Source organism: Myotis daubentonii, chromosome 14 (assembly GCF_963259705.1).
Source record: "Myotis daubentonii chromosome 14, mMyoDau2.1, whole genome shotgun sequence".
Lineage (NCBI taxonomy): Eukaryota > Metazoa > Chordata > Mammalia > Chiroptera > Vespertilionidae > Myotis > Myotis daubentonii.
This window is the reverse complement of record NC_081853.1, coordinates 27,263,583-27,279,712: the sequence shown is the minus strand read 5'-3', so window position 1 is coordinate 27,279,712 and position 16,130 is coordinate 27,263,583. Positions and strand designations below refer to the sequence as shown.

Genomic DNA, 16,130 nt, shown 5'->3' with positions numbered 1-16,130 from the left:
TTAAGTGATTTTATGTGTTTTTTTAATTATATATCACATCTACTTGAATTACACAAATTTTAGATTTTATGATAGGAACCAAACTTAGCAAATAGTCTATGTTAACCTCTCTGTTTAAGACAGAAAGCCTTTATTAAACAAATAACTCTCTTTGACCAAAAAGCTGTACATTACATGGACTAATGTAAAATGCAAAGGTCTTAACCTCCAGCACTTTAATCTACATGTCATTAAAAGAAAGTTTGGAGAAAGAAAACAAAGCTTTGACTTTCTAAGAACAACATTACAAAATGACCAGAAAAAGTCATTAATCCTATTTGTTTATAGTTCCTATGATTATATGAGATCAAGTCTGTTCTCATGTAAATTGTAAGTTGAAGTGCATCATATCCTTCATGCCATATTATTATGGAGCTTCTATTTTTTATTGATTTTTTTAGAGGGAGAGAGAGAGAGAAACATCGATGTGAGAGCAAAACATCTATTGGCTGGCTCCTAAGCGTGCCACCTCTCTTCCCGCTCCCCAGGATTGAGCCTATAATGTAGCCCAGGCTTGTGCCCTGACTGGGAATCAAACCCATAACCTTTCACTATACAGGATGATGCCAACCCAACTGAGCTACCCCAGCCAGGACTGGAGCTTTTTTAGCAAACTCAAATTTCCAAATTCTTAAATTGGGTTAAAGATTCACTGTACCAAATAAAATTTTTACTTTTGTTCCCTGTATCTCTTAGAGTAAATTTGGTAGCTCTAGTCAGCTGACCAGCCAACATGTGATAGTAATGAACAATTTTTCAATGAAAAGTCATTATTTTGAGGGTTACCCCTTATTTATATTGGAAAACCAGAAAAATTTACCTAGATATAGATTCACTGCTCATGTGATAACTCCATGAATGAAAATTAAGCAAGTTTCGAATAGGCCTCTGTCACTAAGTATTTTTTTTAGGTCTCCATTTAATATTACAAACTATTATAACATTTTACCAAATTATATTGAATGTTAAGAAAAGATTTATGAGAATTTGTTCTAATCAACTAAAAAATGCTTTTTGAGTATCATCTCACAGTAAAATAAAAATAATGCTATATATATAAAAAATAATTATAACATTTTTATTTTCTACATAGAGATCAAATTTATTTCCACATTTTTCCTTGAAAATGTTTTAATTTTATACTGATAAAAAGTAAAAAGGAAGTCACTTTATAGAAAACAATCAAAAGTTATCTGTTCCATAAAATAAAGAATATTTATATGTGTGCAGTTTGGAAATCTGTAGTTACTTATACTCCTACCATCAAGAAGATGAACTGAAACCTTACAGAATTAGCCTCTTAGCGTTATAATTCTCAGGAAATTATTTTAATTTTGTTGTACTTGTTTTCTTTTTAGGGAAAGATGCACTTTACACAATTCCAGTGAAAAACATTCTTGCTGTGGAAAAACTGGAAGATAGCTCTTTCAACAAGAAAAATGTAAGTTACAGAAATAATTAAAGCTTTTTAAAGTGCATATAATTACTTAGTTGAAAATTTTCCAGAGGTTGGTCATTTTAGTGTTTGCCATTAATCATTAATCAACACTAATAAAAGAGAAAAATGGTAATTGGCGTACGAGCTACCCTTTTCATTGGCTAATCAGGGCTATATGCAAATTAACTGCCAACTAAGATTGGCAGTTAACTGCCAACAAGATGGCGGTTAATTTGCATATGTAGGCACAATGCAGGGAGGCGAAAGGGAAAGCAGGAAGAAGCCCCCTGCCACTGACAGTGATCGGAAACCCAGGGGGGAGCTAAGAGCTGGGGGGCAGGTGCCTTTTCCGCCCTGGCCAGTGATAGCAGGAAGTAGGGGTGGAGCCAGCGATGGGAGCTGGGCATGGTCGAAGCTGGCAGTCCCAGGAGCTAGGGGTCCCTTGCCTGGGCCTAAAGCGAAGCCCACGATCGTGGGGCCGCTGCAGCTGAGGGTCCCCGCTGCCCGGGCCGGACGCCTAGGCCAGAGGCATCAGGCCTGGGCAAGGGGCCTATCCTGCGATTGGAGGGTGATGGGGGTCAACGCCTGAGGGCTCCCAGTATGTGAGAGGGGGCAGGCTGGGCTGAGGGACACTCCCCCCCACACACACACCCAGTGCACGAATTTCGTGCACCGGGCCCCTAGTATTTTATAATTGGTGTTTAGAACTGTCTTAAAATTGTTCGTTATTGTTGATGACTTGTAGAGTCTGCCTAGCCTATTCAGTTAACAGCACTTTTCTCAATATTACCCTATTAAACTTCTCAGCTTGACATTTAAATCTTTAGTGATATATTCTCAAACAATCTGTGCAATCCTATCTTCTGCTGCCATTCAGTACCTACCATTATACTCCAGCCAACCAAGGCGATTTCCTTGTTTTGCTCTATTTCCCACTGCTTTGCCGTTACTTATACTTTTTCTTCCATATGAAATTCCCTCCCTTTATTCCTATTTATATGATAGTCCGTTCCTTTGGCCATGTATGGCTTCTAAAAATTATATGGTGATGATCAGTTTAGTATCATGTGACTCAGATTGTCCTTGCTTGAAAAGTAACAGTTCATAAGCTACTTCAGCAACAGTTATCTAGCCAAGCAAACTATATTTCTGTGATATACCTTTTTCTGTTTTGTGCTATGTCGTGGTTTTTAGACTGTCACTAATTTTTTATCTTAATTGCCTATAAAGATGTTCCAAGTAATTCATACGGAGAAACCACTCTACGTCCAGGCAAATAATTGTGTAGAAGCTAATGAATGGATAGACGTACTCTGCAGGGTGAGCCGGTGCAATCAGAACAGGCTCAGCTCTTACCATCCCTCTGCATATCTCAATGGCAGCTGGCTCTGCTGTCAGGAGACCAGTGAAAGTGCTCTCGGCTGCAAGCCATGTACTGCGTAAGTTTCTTTCCAATTGAAAAAGCAGTGTTTCATATGTGGTCTCTCTGCAATGGAATATTTCCAGCCATAAAATGAGATGACGTACTTTCATATGCTACAACACACATGAGCCTTGGAAACATGCTAAGTGAAGGAAGCCAGACAAGAAGACCATATACCTTACAATAATATTTATGTAGTGTCCAGAATAGGTTAGTTCATAGAGACAGAAAGTAGATTGGCAGTACATGGGGTGGGAGGGCAAGAGGGATGGAGAGTGCTAATGGGTAAAGTGTTTCTTTTTAGAGTGATAGAAATGTTCTCAAATTAATAGTGGCTGGCACAAGTCAGAAAAAAGGGCAACATAAACTTGAGCCAAGATATCAAGGAAGAAGGGCTAAGCATTCTCTCTTTTTTTTAAAAATATATCCCATTGACTCCTCACAGAGAGGAAGGGAGAGGGATAGAGAGTTAGAAACATCGATGAGAGAGAAGCATCAATCAGCTGCCTCCTGCACACCTCCTACCGGGGATGTGCCCGCAACCAAGGTACATGCCCTTGACTGGAATCAAACCCGGGACTCTTCAGTCCCCAGGTCGACGCTCTATCCAGTGAGTCAAACCGGCCAGGGCAAGCATTCTCTTTTTTAAAATTTTATGTTTTTATTGATTTTAGAGAGAAGAAGGGGGAGAGGGAGAGAGAGATAGAAATATCAATGATGAGAGAGAATCATTGATCAGCTGCCTCCTGCATGCCCCCCACCAGAGGTGAAGACTGCAAACCAGGCATGTGCCCTGACCGGGAATCGAACCATGACCCCCTGATTCATAGGTCAGTGTTCAGCCACTGATCCACACTGGCTGGGCTAAGCACTCCCTTTTATGATTGTATAGAACAGCTATTGAATGAAGAAATAACGTGTTACTATTGAGATGAAGCATAGGTTATGAAAATGATTTCACTTTTAAATTCCTCTTCTTTTGATTTGAGTTGCATAATAACCAAGCCTCTGTTGGCCCTGTTTAATTTAATTACCAAATGTGACTAGATTCCTTAGGTTCCTTCTACAAAATTCTGTGGTTTTGTTTTTTAGTCTCAAACTGTCAAAAATGTTTGGTATGTTAACAAAGTGAAATTTTCTCAATGTCTTTAATTTCATTTTTACCATAGAGGTGTCCCTGCAGACATCCAGATAGATATTGATGAAGACAGAGAAACAGAAAGAATTTATTCCCTTTTTACCCTCAGTTTACTTAAGCTACAGAAAATGGAAGGTAATGTATGATTAAAATATTTTTATTTAACCATGTTCCTTAATTACCAGTTCCTGAAGTATTGCTTTGGCATTATCTTGAAGTTGAAAATAATCATAAATGTTACTTATGTGACAGTTGACAAACTGTCAAAGGGGGGAGAATTTCTCATAGATTTTCATGAAGTAAAAATGCTATTTTTGCATAAATGTGAGGATCATAATTAATAAAATGAATGTATTTTGGTTATCTGTGCATTCCCAGGGGAAATCTCCCCAGCTTGAGACACTGGAAAAGTTCTTATTTCTACTACTAATTACATTTATGGGACATAGTTGTCTGATCAGAGATTTTGCTGCTCCTTGTAGAGGCTTGTGGAACTATAGCAGTGTATCAAGGACCACAGAAAGAGCCTGATGATTATTCTAACTTTGTAATCGAGGATTCTGTAACAACCTTTAAGACAATTCAGCAAATAAAAAGCATCATAGAGAAGCTAGATGAACCTCATGAAAAGTATAGGAAGAAAAGATCAAGTAGTGCAAAATATGGGAGCAAGTAAGTATTTTTAAGGTACTTTTTAAACATAGTTTGAGATTGCTCTGTACTCACACCTGAAATGCAGGCCTCCTACCTTCATTATTCAAGACCCAGCTCAGAACCTTCCTCTTGTGTGAGAATCTCCCTGGCCAGTGATCTTTGTCTTTCAGTTCTGGTATCATCTCCTCATGTTGGTGCTGTACATCATCTCTACTTTTAATGTTATATCCCAATGTCATCCATTAAATTGAATACCTGGTAGCCTGTTATTCGTTTTGTTTTTACTGACCCTCTTCCTCCTTAGTATCTCCCACAGTGCCTTATACATACTACGTACCAAAAAAAAAAAAAAATGTGATGTCCAAGTGCCAGAGTACTTTATAGTAGATTTTTGGATCCATCTCAGCTGTAGATGGATACTACAGTGGATAACAACACAGCTAACATTTATTAGGAGCTTATTCTAGCACCAGGTACTGTGCCCAGTACTTTAGATCAGATCACTTAGATTATTTTTAGCATCAAGTAACAGAAAATCCCAGTTGAAGTCTTAACCAATAAGAAATCTTTTAATCTCACAAATTGAGTCCTAACTTCTACAGTTGTTTAGCTCACCAGCTCAGCACTCTTATCAAAGTCCATCCAGCCACTCAACCTCCTCAACAGGTGATTTCTGTCCTCAGCTGTCCCCTCGTGCTCACAGATGGGCTACAATAGTTCCTCACATTTTTATATAATAGTGTCCAGAGGTAGAAGGAGCTGTTTTATCCTCACTGAGAGAAAAGAACCTTATCTGATGGTAACTCCAGTTTCCCCTAGGCTGCAGGACTGTCCCGGACTAGCACTAGAATATTTTTCCTGTTTACACAGAAGTCAATAGGGAAGGGACAGTCCTTAGACCAGCAAGTAAGTGTGTGCCACAAGGTACACTGTCTCATTGATCCTCACGTCAGCCAACATCGTGACATTCCCATTTTCAGCTAGAGTCACTGAGGCTCAGGCAAGAGAAGTGCCTTGCCCAACGTCACACAGCTGATGTGTGAGGGGACTTTGAATCCAGGCCCCATCACTTCAGATGTGTGTGTTTTAAATTATTAAGCAGATTAATAATTATTTTTGTGCTTTTTGAGCAATAAAAATCAGTTTGACAGGTATAAATGTTTATGTTCTCCCTGGATCGAAGGCTCAGTATATTGTAAACATCCTAATCCTGTCTCTTCTACATTAGCGTAGTCGGTTCTCTTCCCACAGTACCATACGGTTTTGGAGCCCCAGGAAGTTTCCCTATGAGCCCTAGCCAGTGTTGGCCATCCTTACGTAGTAGGTCCTCCTTGTACACACACACTGTGCCCCTCTCCAGCTTTATTTTTCTCGATCAAGAAATACCAATCCCTCTTGTACTAAATATTTTACTTCGTTTTATTTTCCTTATCCCATAATGTAAGCTCCAGGAGGACAAAAGGTTTTGTCTATTCTCTTCACTGTTGTAGCTGTAGCTTCTGAAATAGTGCCTGACATTTAATAGGTGGTTAGGTGGTCAGCAAATACTTGCTGAGTTAATGAAATAAGACTTGGCATGAGAGATTACCAAGGGAAAATTATAAATACTTAATAGATACTATGCAGTGTGTGTCACTTTTTAAAATGTTATATTTTTTAACTTTTGAAAAAATATTTTCTCTTTTTTTCTAGGGAAAATCCAATTGGTGGGAAAGCATCCTAGAGTTTGACCAATTGATTCGGAACTGGAAAATATTTTTGTTGGAGTTTTTCAATTCATCATATGTTTTGTTTATAGTATTTAAGAATGAACATTGGCTTCAGTGTCATCTGCATTCACTTTGTATTTAATATTTAATAATTGGAATTAACTGTTTGGGAATCCCATATTGATGTATTGCTATAGAATTTGAAATCCAAGATTCCCTTCATATCTGTGTGTCGAAAGCCATGTTTCTGCAACTTTTTTTAAATAGAAAGAATCTTCCTAAAGAAGCTTTGTAACAAAAGGAGAACTCCTCCGTACCATCTCTTTTTGTAACACACTCCGTGTTCTGTGGACTTTTCACTACCATTAGTGCCTGCTCTATACTGCCAACATTGTGTTGTTTTCTAGAAAATCCCAGCCCACAACTCAGAGCTTTCCATTTATTTAGTTCACCTACCCTCTGCCTCCAAAAAAAAAGAAAAAAATACGAGATTTTTCTTTGGTCCATTAGTCATTACAGATTACATTAAGAGCAGTGACTGAAACTTTAGAAAACTGCCTGATTAAAGATGTAAACAGAACTCAGATAGGAGGAACCAGGGAACATGCACTGTTGGGTGCATCTTGTTTACATTTGGGATGAATGGTGGCAAATGAAATAAAATAAGACCACTAAATTTTTTTCATTGTTTAAAATATCAGGTACTCATTTTCTTGATTTGAGAGTTCAGGTTAACATGACTTCTAAGGACATTTCTTCTGAAAAAGGAGAGAGTAAATAGTGAACGAAGGTGGTGGGAAAATGACTCGACTTCACCTGCTATTCCATGTTGTGTTATATAAGGGCCACCATCGGGACGCCCTCTCCTAGTGTGACTGTTACCAAGTTGAGAGCCAACTCCAGAACAGTCGCCCAGCGCACTTTAATAATCTGGGCTCCCAGCCCCAGATTATGCTTTAGATACTCCATGGTATCTAATCCTTATGATCAGTTCAATGATCGGTGTTTAAGTCTAGAAATAGTGCTTTCCTGAAAATGTTTATATTCATTGCTATTTCCTTATTGCCTGCTAGCCAAATGGAATTTGGGCAAGCAACTGTTTGAATCCTGTTTTATCCTAATAATTTACTTTTATCCTAAAAACCGTAACTGTAAATAAGCAATCGAAGCAAGTTGCCAACTTGAAGTCAAGAGGGACATACTTTGCTTCATCAGTATTAAAAACCACGGTACTTTTATTTTGTCTTTTTAAACTTAAATATTTTCTAAATGTGGTACTTTGAACCTTGGAGTATTTACACGTTTCGGTTTAAAACTGTGACTTATTAATGTAAGTCTGGCTAGTAGTGCTTTTTTGTTTGGCTCCCCAGGGCCTCATTCCTCTGCTGTTACCTATGAATACTTTGATTTTTACTACCTGATCTGCTTTCTCTGCCTTTTCCACACTTGAAAACATATATGGCAGCTCACTTCACCCTAAAAACCTGGAAACCCCAAGAAGGAAAGAAAAAAACGATACAGACTACTCTTGCCATAAACGCCAGTTCTGGTTCTTAGATTAGCCACTTCCACCAGTTGAAATTGAGGTGATCTCTTACTTGTTTGTTGTTATTGTTTGTTTTGTTTTTTGTTCAACTTTGTGTTTTAATATTCATTTAATAAGATGATGGGCAATAGCAAAGTTTTCACTCCCAGGAATATAATTTATCAAATTGAATGAATTTATTTGCCAAAGAAATATGTTTATAATATCACAGGTAATGGTTAAGTGTCAAATGAGGCTTTCCTTATTATTCAAAAAAATGACAAATGCTGTGGCTTTTGTCTCTGATTTTGAAGCCTAATTTCATGCATTTATCAGAAAGTCTCATTCATACCAGGTTTTAGAAAACAGATTGTTTTAAACGTAAAAGCACCTTTAATTTGTTCTAACGGTACATACTGTAAAGACAGAATGCAACAGAGCTTTTCAGGTGTGCTTGCTGATGTGAAAAATACAGGACTTATTCTCGAGTTAAACTACCAGCCTTGATTGATATTATTTGCTTCCATTTTTATAACTTGGAAATTAATATGTTGCTAGTAAATACCGGTTTTTACAGTGTCCAGTTTTAAAATGTAAGTTATCAAAACTTAATGTAGTGCATTTGTGTAACCATATTGTATTATTGAGAATGTATTTTTATTTAAATTTTATTTTCTTATCAAGAGTATTATAAAAATTAAAAACTTTTGTAACTGTTGCTTGGAAATAACTCAAATAAATTACAAGAAGCCCGTCTATTCTTTGTGAGACCTTACTTTCTTACTGATTTAGGAATTCTTGTTTAAAATTATTGTACCTGGCTTATTCGTAAGGGAATGACAGAGTGAGGAATCCTCAGTTACAAAAAAAACAAAGCAGTTTGGAAAGGGCTCTGTGTTCTTACATGTAACCAGGCTGATGTTTGATGGACTCTGGTCATTTCTTGTTATTCATTCAACAGACTTGTTTTGAGGGCCTACTGTGTGCCGTGCAGGGCCCTGTCGTTCCTCGGAGCCATGCACGCCTGGTGTTCAGGAATATATTTTACTCCTGTCTGGGTAAATAATTTAGAGCTGAGTGTTCAGCCTATGTTAGACTTTTTGAAGAATCTCACATTCTGCTCTTCTCAGAAAGGTCGACACCATAGTCTCTGGTGATTCAGGTGCCGCACCGACTCTGCAGGTGAGCCTGCACCGGAGCTCGACTTTCAGTGCACCCTTCTGAGTGTTGGGATTCGATCACGTCGTGCCGTTCTGCTGATATGTCTAGAGAACACAGAGGTACAGCCCCAAACGCCGGTCAGTCAATATCTTGTACCCCCAAGGAGAGGGGCAAGAATCCTTCCCAGTAGAACCTCAATAGCCCTCTGAGTATCTCTAAATCAATCTTCATAAAACAGCCCACATGACTCCAGAAGAGGTTAACAAGGAGGAAGGAATAAGGTTCTGAATCTCTAAGGATCTTATTTGTATTGAAATACCAGATCCCAGCTCAGACTGGCCCGTGTTATTAGAATAAAACTTGTCAGAAATATTAAAGAATTGGGGTTCCACTCCACAATGTAAATAAGCTATTTCTTTGAAGAGAAAGGGGGTCATACTTTACTAGTAGTTGGGTTTCCTTTTCCAAATAGCGTGATTCCAAAATGAGAGAGAACTGAGGCTAAGCAGGGTCCCTTTATGTGTACACAGAGCCTGGCACTGCTGTGTTCTGGTCTCTGCTGTTTCTCTTCTACTCTAGGCCAATGACCAGTGCTGACCCTACAGAGAATAACCTATCTTGGGTAGACATGACATGCTTCAAAATAAACTGACCGATCTTCAGAGAGTTGATTTCTCATACACATTCTCACCTGAGGTTCGGTTTTATCTGTCCAAAAGGTTCATTCTTTGGCATGTCATTTTGCATTTGACTTCTTAGTTTGGTGACACCACTTTGCTACCATTTTTTAAGCTTATGCCTATATTTTATATTAACAGCAGAGAAGGTGTAACCCAAGCATGTCAAACTCACAGCCCGCAGGCCATATGTGGCCCACAGTGAATATTTTTGCAGCCCAGCCAATATAACGGTATGTAAGAAATGTTTTAATAACAATTTCATAACTTAATTTTTACAATATCCTGTTACACATAATTATTAATGAAGTGCAACATTCGCTAATGACTGATTATTATAATTGTGTTGCATTCATTTCCCTTATGTACCTTATGGGCAGGCACACCATTTCTCTCCACTAATACTAGCAGCGAATATTTTAGCAGCCGATTGCCATGTCATTAGTCTTTGACTGACTTGTTTGGTGTGCATAGCAAGAAATATTTCACTTTTGGAGAACAAGAAAACTAGATTAATTTGCATTATGCTTATTCATTTGTGCAGTTATTCAGTTTCTGGTAATGTTCAAGAAAAAATACTAATTTTTATTAAAATGTATTATTTTATGTTAATGATTACTCTTTTGTATTCAGCATGTCTCTATCGAAATAAACCTACATTTCTATGAAAATTAAGCTTTTGTTTTTTTTGTGGCCCACATAAACTTAAACCTTGTTTATTTGGCCCGTGTTAGCCTTTGAGTTTAACATGCTTGCTGTATGTAACCTGTTTAATTACTAAAGTCCTATTACAATTTGTTTAGTTTTTTGCCTGTGTTTCAGATCCTCTTTGTTCCATACTATCAAAACCTTTGTACTTTCTTTGTATTGATCTACTTTTGACGTGGAATTCAGTCTTAGATACAAAGAATTCTTTTGTCAGGAGTGAACAATATTAAATGTTTTCCAAATTTAACATACTCCTCAATTCCTCCCAGAACTGAGAAGGCTACACTGCCTGCACTGTCTTTAAAAAAAGAAAAAAGCCTGGTCTTCTGGCTTGGTTAGTTGGAGCATTATCCCGTCAGGGCACTTGCAGGTTCCGTCCCCGGTGGGGGCACGTACAGGAGCAACTGATCGATGCTTCTCTCTCACATCAATGTTTCTTTCACACACTCTCTCCCTTCCTTTCTAAAATCAATTAAAAAAAAATACACATATCCTTGGGTGTGGATTTTTTTAAAAAGAAAAAATACCCACCATTTTAGACAGATTCTCAGTGCAGGATGGGTAAGTGACCCCTGGAGAGGCATATCAGAATCTCCTGAGGAGATGGCGGGCTCAGGGGTGGGAAGGTATACAGTTTAAGAAGTCATAGTCCATATTACGATTTTACACTTAAAAATTCAAACCAACACCTAATTTTGTAATTCAAACAACAAAAAAGCTCAACACAATCTTGACTCATGCAAATGTATACGTGAAACCTTAATTTTTACCTGGAGGCCTTTTCCAGTAGGGAGCCTGGGATATTTGTGTTATTGTGGGACCGTTGTTTTTAAAGTTTGGGAAATACCGACCCCAAGTCTCAGTCCTAAACTTGACACCAAATTGTGTGTCAGTCGTAAGCATACAGCCCAAATCACTGAGGCTGGTTATACTAGTATTCTGGGGGGAGAAGGGAAACTAAATGAACAAGTATTGTGTCAGATGGTATTGAGTACAGTGGAGCAAAGCTAAGCAGGGAAAGGAGTGTGGATGTGCTGCATACGGGACTAGAAGAGGTGGGGATGGAATTTTAAACTAGGTGGTTAGGGAAGGCCTCACTAGTAAGGAGATAGAAAGAAGTGAGGAAAGGGAGTCATAAGGATTTGTGGAGGAAACTCTTTTAAAGCAGAAGAAAAACGTATGATGTGCTCAAAACAGCACGATGTGTGTGGCCAGATAGGAGATGGAGGTGAAGGTTTTGAGCAGTAGAGTGACAAGATCCACTTACCTTCTGGGTTGCTCTGCCTGCTCTGGGAGAAGTCTCAGAGGGCATAGGAGGACGAGTGAGACCGGGTAGGCTGGCATCCGGACGGGGTGAGAGCAGTGGCTGGTCCCGGGTGATTGCACAGCGGGAGATGAGGCCAGTGAGACTCTGGTTATATTTGATGGTAGAACCAACAGGACTCGTTGACAAATGGAATGTGGGAGAAGGAAAGTCGAGGAAGATCCAGTGGCCCAAGCAACTAGAAGAAAGGAGGGCACAGCGCGACGAGGGAGGCGTGTGCCCATGTTGGTGACTTCCGGAGACCAGGCCCATCTAAATCCCAGAGTAAGTACCAGCACATCCTTCATCTAGTTTTACACATTTCTCATCTCTCCTTTACTAGATTGTAAATGGCTCCAGGGGCAGGAAGGGACTTTATTATACCCAGAGCCCCTGGCCCTTAGACGAGGAAGACGGTCCTGTTCAATGAATTAATGACATACTGCGGCTAATGGAGGAGAAGCAAGGCCTTGGCTGAAAGTCCCGACTCCACTAGAAATTACCTTTATGATCTTGGTCAGGTAACCCCTTTGGGTTTTGGTTTCCCTGTCTTCAAGAACAAGATATTGGGCCCTTGCTCTTCACTAAGCACTCTGCTGAGCCCAGGAGCCCTGGGATGCTGCCCTTCACTTGCTCATGGTCAAGCTGGAGACTGGACCAGAGTGACCTGAGGGTTCTTCTACGACTTCAAGACCCAGGCCACTCATAGGGTCCCTCCCACTCACCCTCCGCCCCAGTTCTGTGTGTAGATAATTCAGTTCCTTCAGGGGGCCCTCCCTGGCAGAATGCTCCCAGCTCTCCTCCGCAGCTCCACAACTCTGGACCAGTTTAGAAGCACTGACCCAGTCAGGCCCTGTACAATCGTATTCTCCTCCTCCTCCTGCAATCCTTAGGGGAATCAATAGAGTCCTGGTCATTAATGAAACAATGAAACAGCCTGCTGTGGGAAAAGAGCCCAGCACCCGTTCTGCCAAGGTGGTGGTAAATTAATTGAGCAAGGAGGTGACTCTAATGCCGTGGTGGTCTGCAAAAAAACACAATCTGTAAATGTCTCAAGGATATGAAATCAAATGCTAAGGACCACCAGTCACAGTCAGCCAAGTAGGCTGTAAGCTCCAGCCAACCAATTTCCATCCTTTACTTCTGCGCCTTCTCTGTATGTCTCCCTGGCTTGTGTGGGCGAAGAGCTCCTACTCTGGCTTGACACTGCCTGGCTGATTTTTGCTTAAATCAACTCTCCAATGTGTTTATATGCCTCCGTTTACCCTTTAACAGTTCATAGACAAAAAGCTGCCTTAAAACAGCAAAGCTGGCACTGACCTGTGAAGGTGATTTTTATTTGGACTCTGATAAGGAGTTGAAGGGACTGACAGCGCACTCTAATGTCACAGAGGACGTTTGGGGTGATCATTGGCCCTTTCAGTGACCAAAGGAGATGAGGCACAGATTCAGGCACTTCCCCTCCTCACGCTGGCTTTGTTTCTTACAGGAAGCCCCTCATTACTTATGGGGAACATGCAGGAGAGTAAAACTGTTAGCGTGACCGAAGGAGGAACGCACCAGGCAAAAAGTGGTAAAGAATTTTAACTTTATTAGGTCACCTGGAAAACCAGGTGGGCTGAGCCCCAAAATGGCGCCAGCACCCAGGGACAGGAGTCAGGGGATTTAAAGGACTCTAGGTGGGCTTTCCTGGCGGGGAATCCTCTGGGCGGGTCCAGATCCTGGGAAGGTCCGGAGGGGAAGGATAATGGTCTTAGCAAATGGAATGTGGCCTAAGCAAAAGGGAATGTTGGTTGTGAAGTGGCCTAAAGGTCAGTTCCCAGGGGAGGAAGGGATATCGATTCAGTTATCTGATCAGACCTAACAGGGTAGTGTGTGCGTGTGTGCGTGTGTGCGTGTGTGTGTGTGTGAGTTTAAAACAGCTAAAAATGCTAGATTTGTAGCAAGAAACATTTGTAGCAAGAAAATGAAGCAAATCATTCAATCTCTAAATTAATTGCCCTATCTATATCTTGGAAATTTTGATACCTTTTATTTTACTTAAATGCTTACGGAAATAAAGAGACTTATTCAGTTAAGAGCTTGAAATGCTTAAACCCAATCACTGTTTGAAAGTATTTTATCCACATGTTGCAAAATATGTGAAAACCTTTACACACTGTCCACTAAAATGTGGTAGGGAAGTAATCATATAACCTGCGTGTCTTAAGTCCTATACAGCAGTATTTGTAAAAGTGCCCAAATTCAGGTAACTTGTTCAGCCATCCTAGCCAAGGGGGGTGGGGAGCGCAGTGGGATTCAAGTGTCCACTAGAGTTGAAGGGTGTTTTCTCAAACCCAGGCCCCGTTTTCCTGAAGTTTTCTGCAATTCCAGTTCAACCAGCTGCACCGGGTGGGTGAGGAGCGCTTTTCCTGTAGCAGCCTCTCCACGGGAGCCTTTGCTTGTCATCTTAAGATGACAGGAGGCCTATCTCGGCCTCAGACTCGGCTACCCCTTCATGGCGGAGCCCGTCGGAGGGCCACACAGGTAGGCTCCTGCCGCCCGTACTGCCGCGCCCTGTGCTGCACTCATGCACACAGATGTTCTAAGTAAGTGCCGTTGTGGGGAGGGAGGAACATTTCTCTATCCTCGGGGTCCTTTGAGCTGGTCTAATCAAATAGGCATGAGGCAGATGAGCAGGAGAGAATGCCCAAGTTTAATTACATGTGTATGTATGGAACCCTGCATACATAGGAGGCCAGAGACCCCACGTACATGAGCGGTTCAGAGATGGAGAGGGAAGCTGAGGTACAGAAGACATTCTGAGCTCTAGGGCGGAGGTTAGGCACCTTGGGGCTTCAAAGGGTCAAGCAGAGAGAGCACCTGTTCAGTAATTACTGGAGAGATCTCCTACGTGGGCTCGGCTCCTAATTTGCATTCTTCTGGCTAAGGGGGTAAGGAGTAGGGGAAGCAGAAGTTTCTTGTGAGCCCGCGGGGTCTCAGTTGCCTTAAGCTCAAAATAATCTGCTTGTGGCTAGGGCACATCTTGGGGCAGCTTGTTCTGAACCTCTACATGATCATTATTACTATGAGGCCACCCATTCTCAAGAGATGAGCCCAAAACACTGGGGTGCCTCCAGCCCTGCGACAGCAACTCAACCTGGGGGTTCTCTCCGACGGGGACCCCACTTTGCTCAGCCAGAGGTAGGGACCTCGTTTTAAAAGATCAGGGCCTCAGGGACGCCAGGTCCTCCTCACCTGGGCTCTGGCTGCGACCTCTCCTCTCTAGGACCTTTGGTCAGTGGTAGGGATAGTCGTGCACGGCATGAGAAGGAGACCCTTAGGGGTGAGCCGTCCATGCAGGAATCTCCACTGTGCTGAGCAGAACCACGCTGGCACCATCCAAAGGCCACAGAGAAACTCCTTTCCCGGGAGCTACTGCTGTCACCAGAAAAGTGCTGGGCCGGAGCGGATCTGCCTCAGGCGGGCGGCCTGCAGTGTGTGGTTCTTGACTCTGTGCAGGAAAGATTTCACAACACGAGTCCAGGTGATTATGAGAGGATGTTTATTAAAGCTGGTAAAGAATTTGAACATTTAATATTGTTCACTGCCCAGGACCACCTGAGTGAAACAAGGAGGGGTTTAGGAGAGAAGCAGCAACAGGAGAGAGATGAGGCGGAACTGTTTTGGCTCACTGGGAAGTCAGAGAAAAGGCCTTAGACCAGTGGTTCTCAACCTTGGCTGCACGTTAGAATCACCTGGGAATCTTTAAAATCCTGATTTCTGGGCCTCGAAGTTGAGAACCACTGCCTTAGACACAGGTTCAGGGTATTAGGCCGGGACCAGCTACCGCTGCTCTTTGCTCTCCGGGTGGCAAGTCCGTGGGGACCCTTGGCGTTTAGGAGATGCACACCTTTGGGGAAAGAAGGGACTGGGAGGTGAAGGCGTGCTCCTGGGAGGGAGAGCGGGAGGGAGAGTGTGCCTTGGGCCCTTCATTTGGATGGTTTTTAAAGGCTGGGAGTTTAGAGGCGGTCTTAGGGGAGATCGTGATAGAATATTCATCAGCTTTTCCAGGTGAGTCCTTTCAGGATCGAGGTCTACCAATTGGCCGGTGCCAGGTGCAGGGTCATGGGTCAGCACAGCTGCCTGGTTTGCCGCTCTCCTGGGCCTGGAGTTGAAATGCAGCCGAGGCCTGGATGTTAACTTTATGGAGAAAAGGTCAGGGGGTCTAAACTGCATGAGCAGCAATGTGTGTGTGTGGGGGGGGGGGGGGCGAGAGGGGGAGGCCACCTGGGGGCGAGGTCTGGCACCAGCTTTGCCTGTTGCTAGGCACCCGGGGCTTTCCGCCCTGGGGACCTTCTATATCTGGCTGGAAA

General features: G+C 41.8%; 1 protein-coding gene across 4 annotated transcripts in view; it reads left to right on the top strand.

Annotated features, from left to right (window-relative positions):
- The window catches only part of RASA2 (RAS p21 protein activator 2), a 126,391-nt gene extending 117,707 nt beyond the window's left edge, over positions 1-8,684 (top strand). For 3 of the 4 annotated variants that reach the window (XM_059663752.1, XM_059663751.1, XM_059663753.1), the window contains exons 20-24: positions 1,398-1,480; positions 2,708-2,916; positions 4,070-4,173; positions 4,521-4,710; positions 6,385-8,684. In XM_059663752.1, the coding sequence (XP_059519735.1) occupies positions 1,398-1,480; positions 2,708-2,916; positions 4,070-4,173; positions 4,521-4,710; positions 6,385-6,415 (617 nt within the window). In that variant the 3' untranslated portion in view covers positions 6,416-8,684. The remainder of the gene's footprint in view (positions 1-1,397; positions 1,481-2,707; positions 2,917-4,069; positions 4,174-4,520; positions 4,711-6,384) is intronic. The other variant, XM_059663754.1, reaches the window with a different exon arrangement.
- Positions 8,685-16,130: the final 7,446 nt, after the last annotated feature.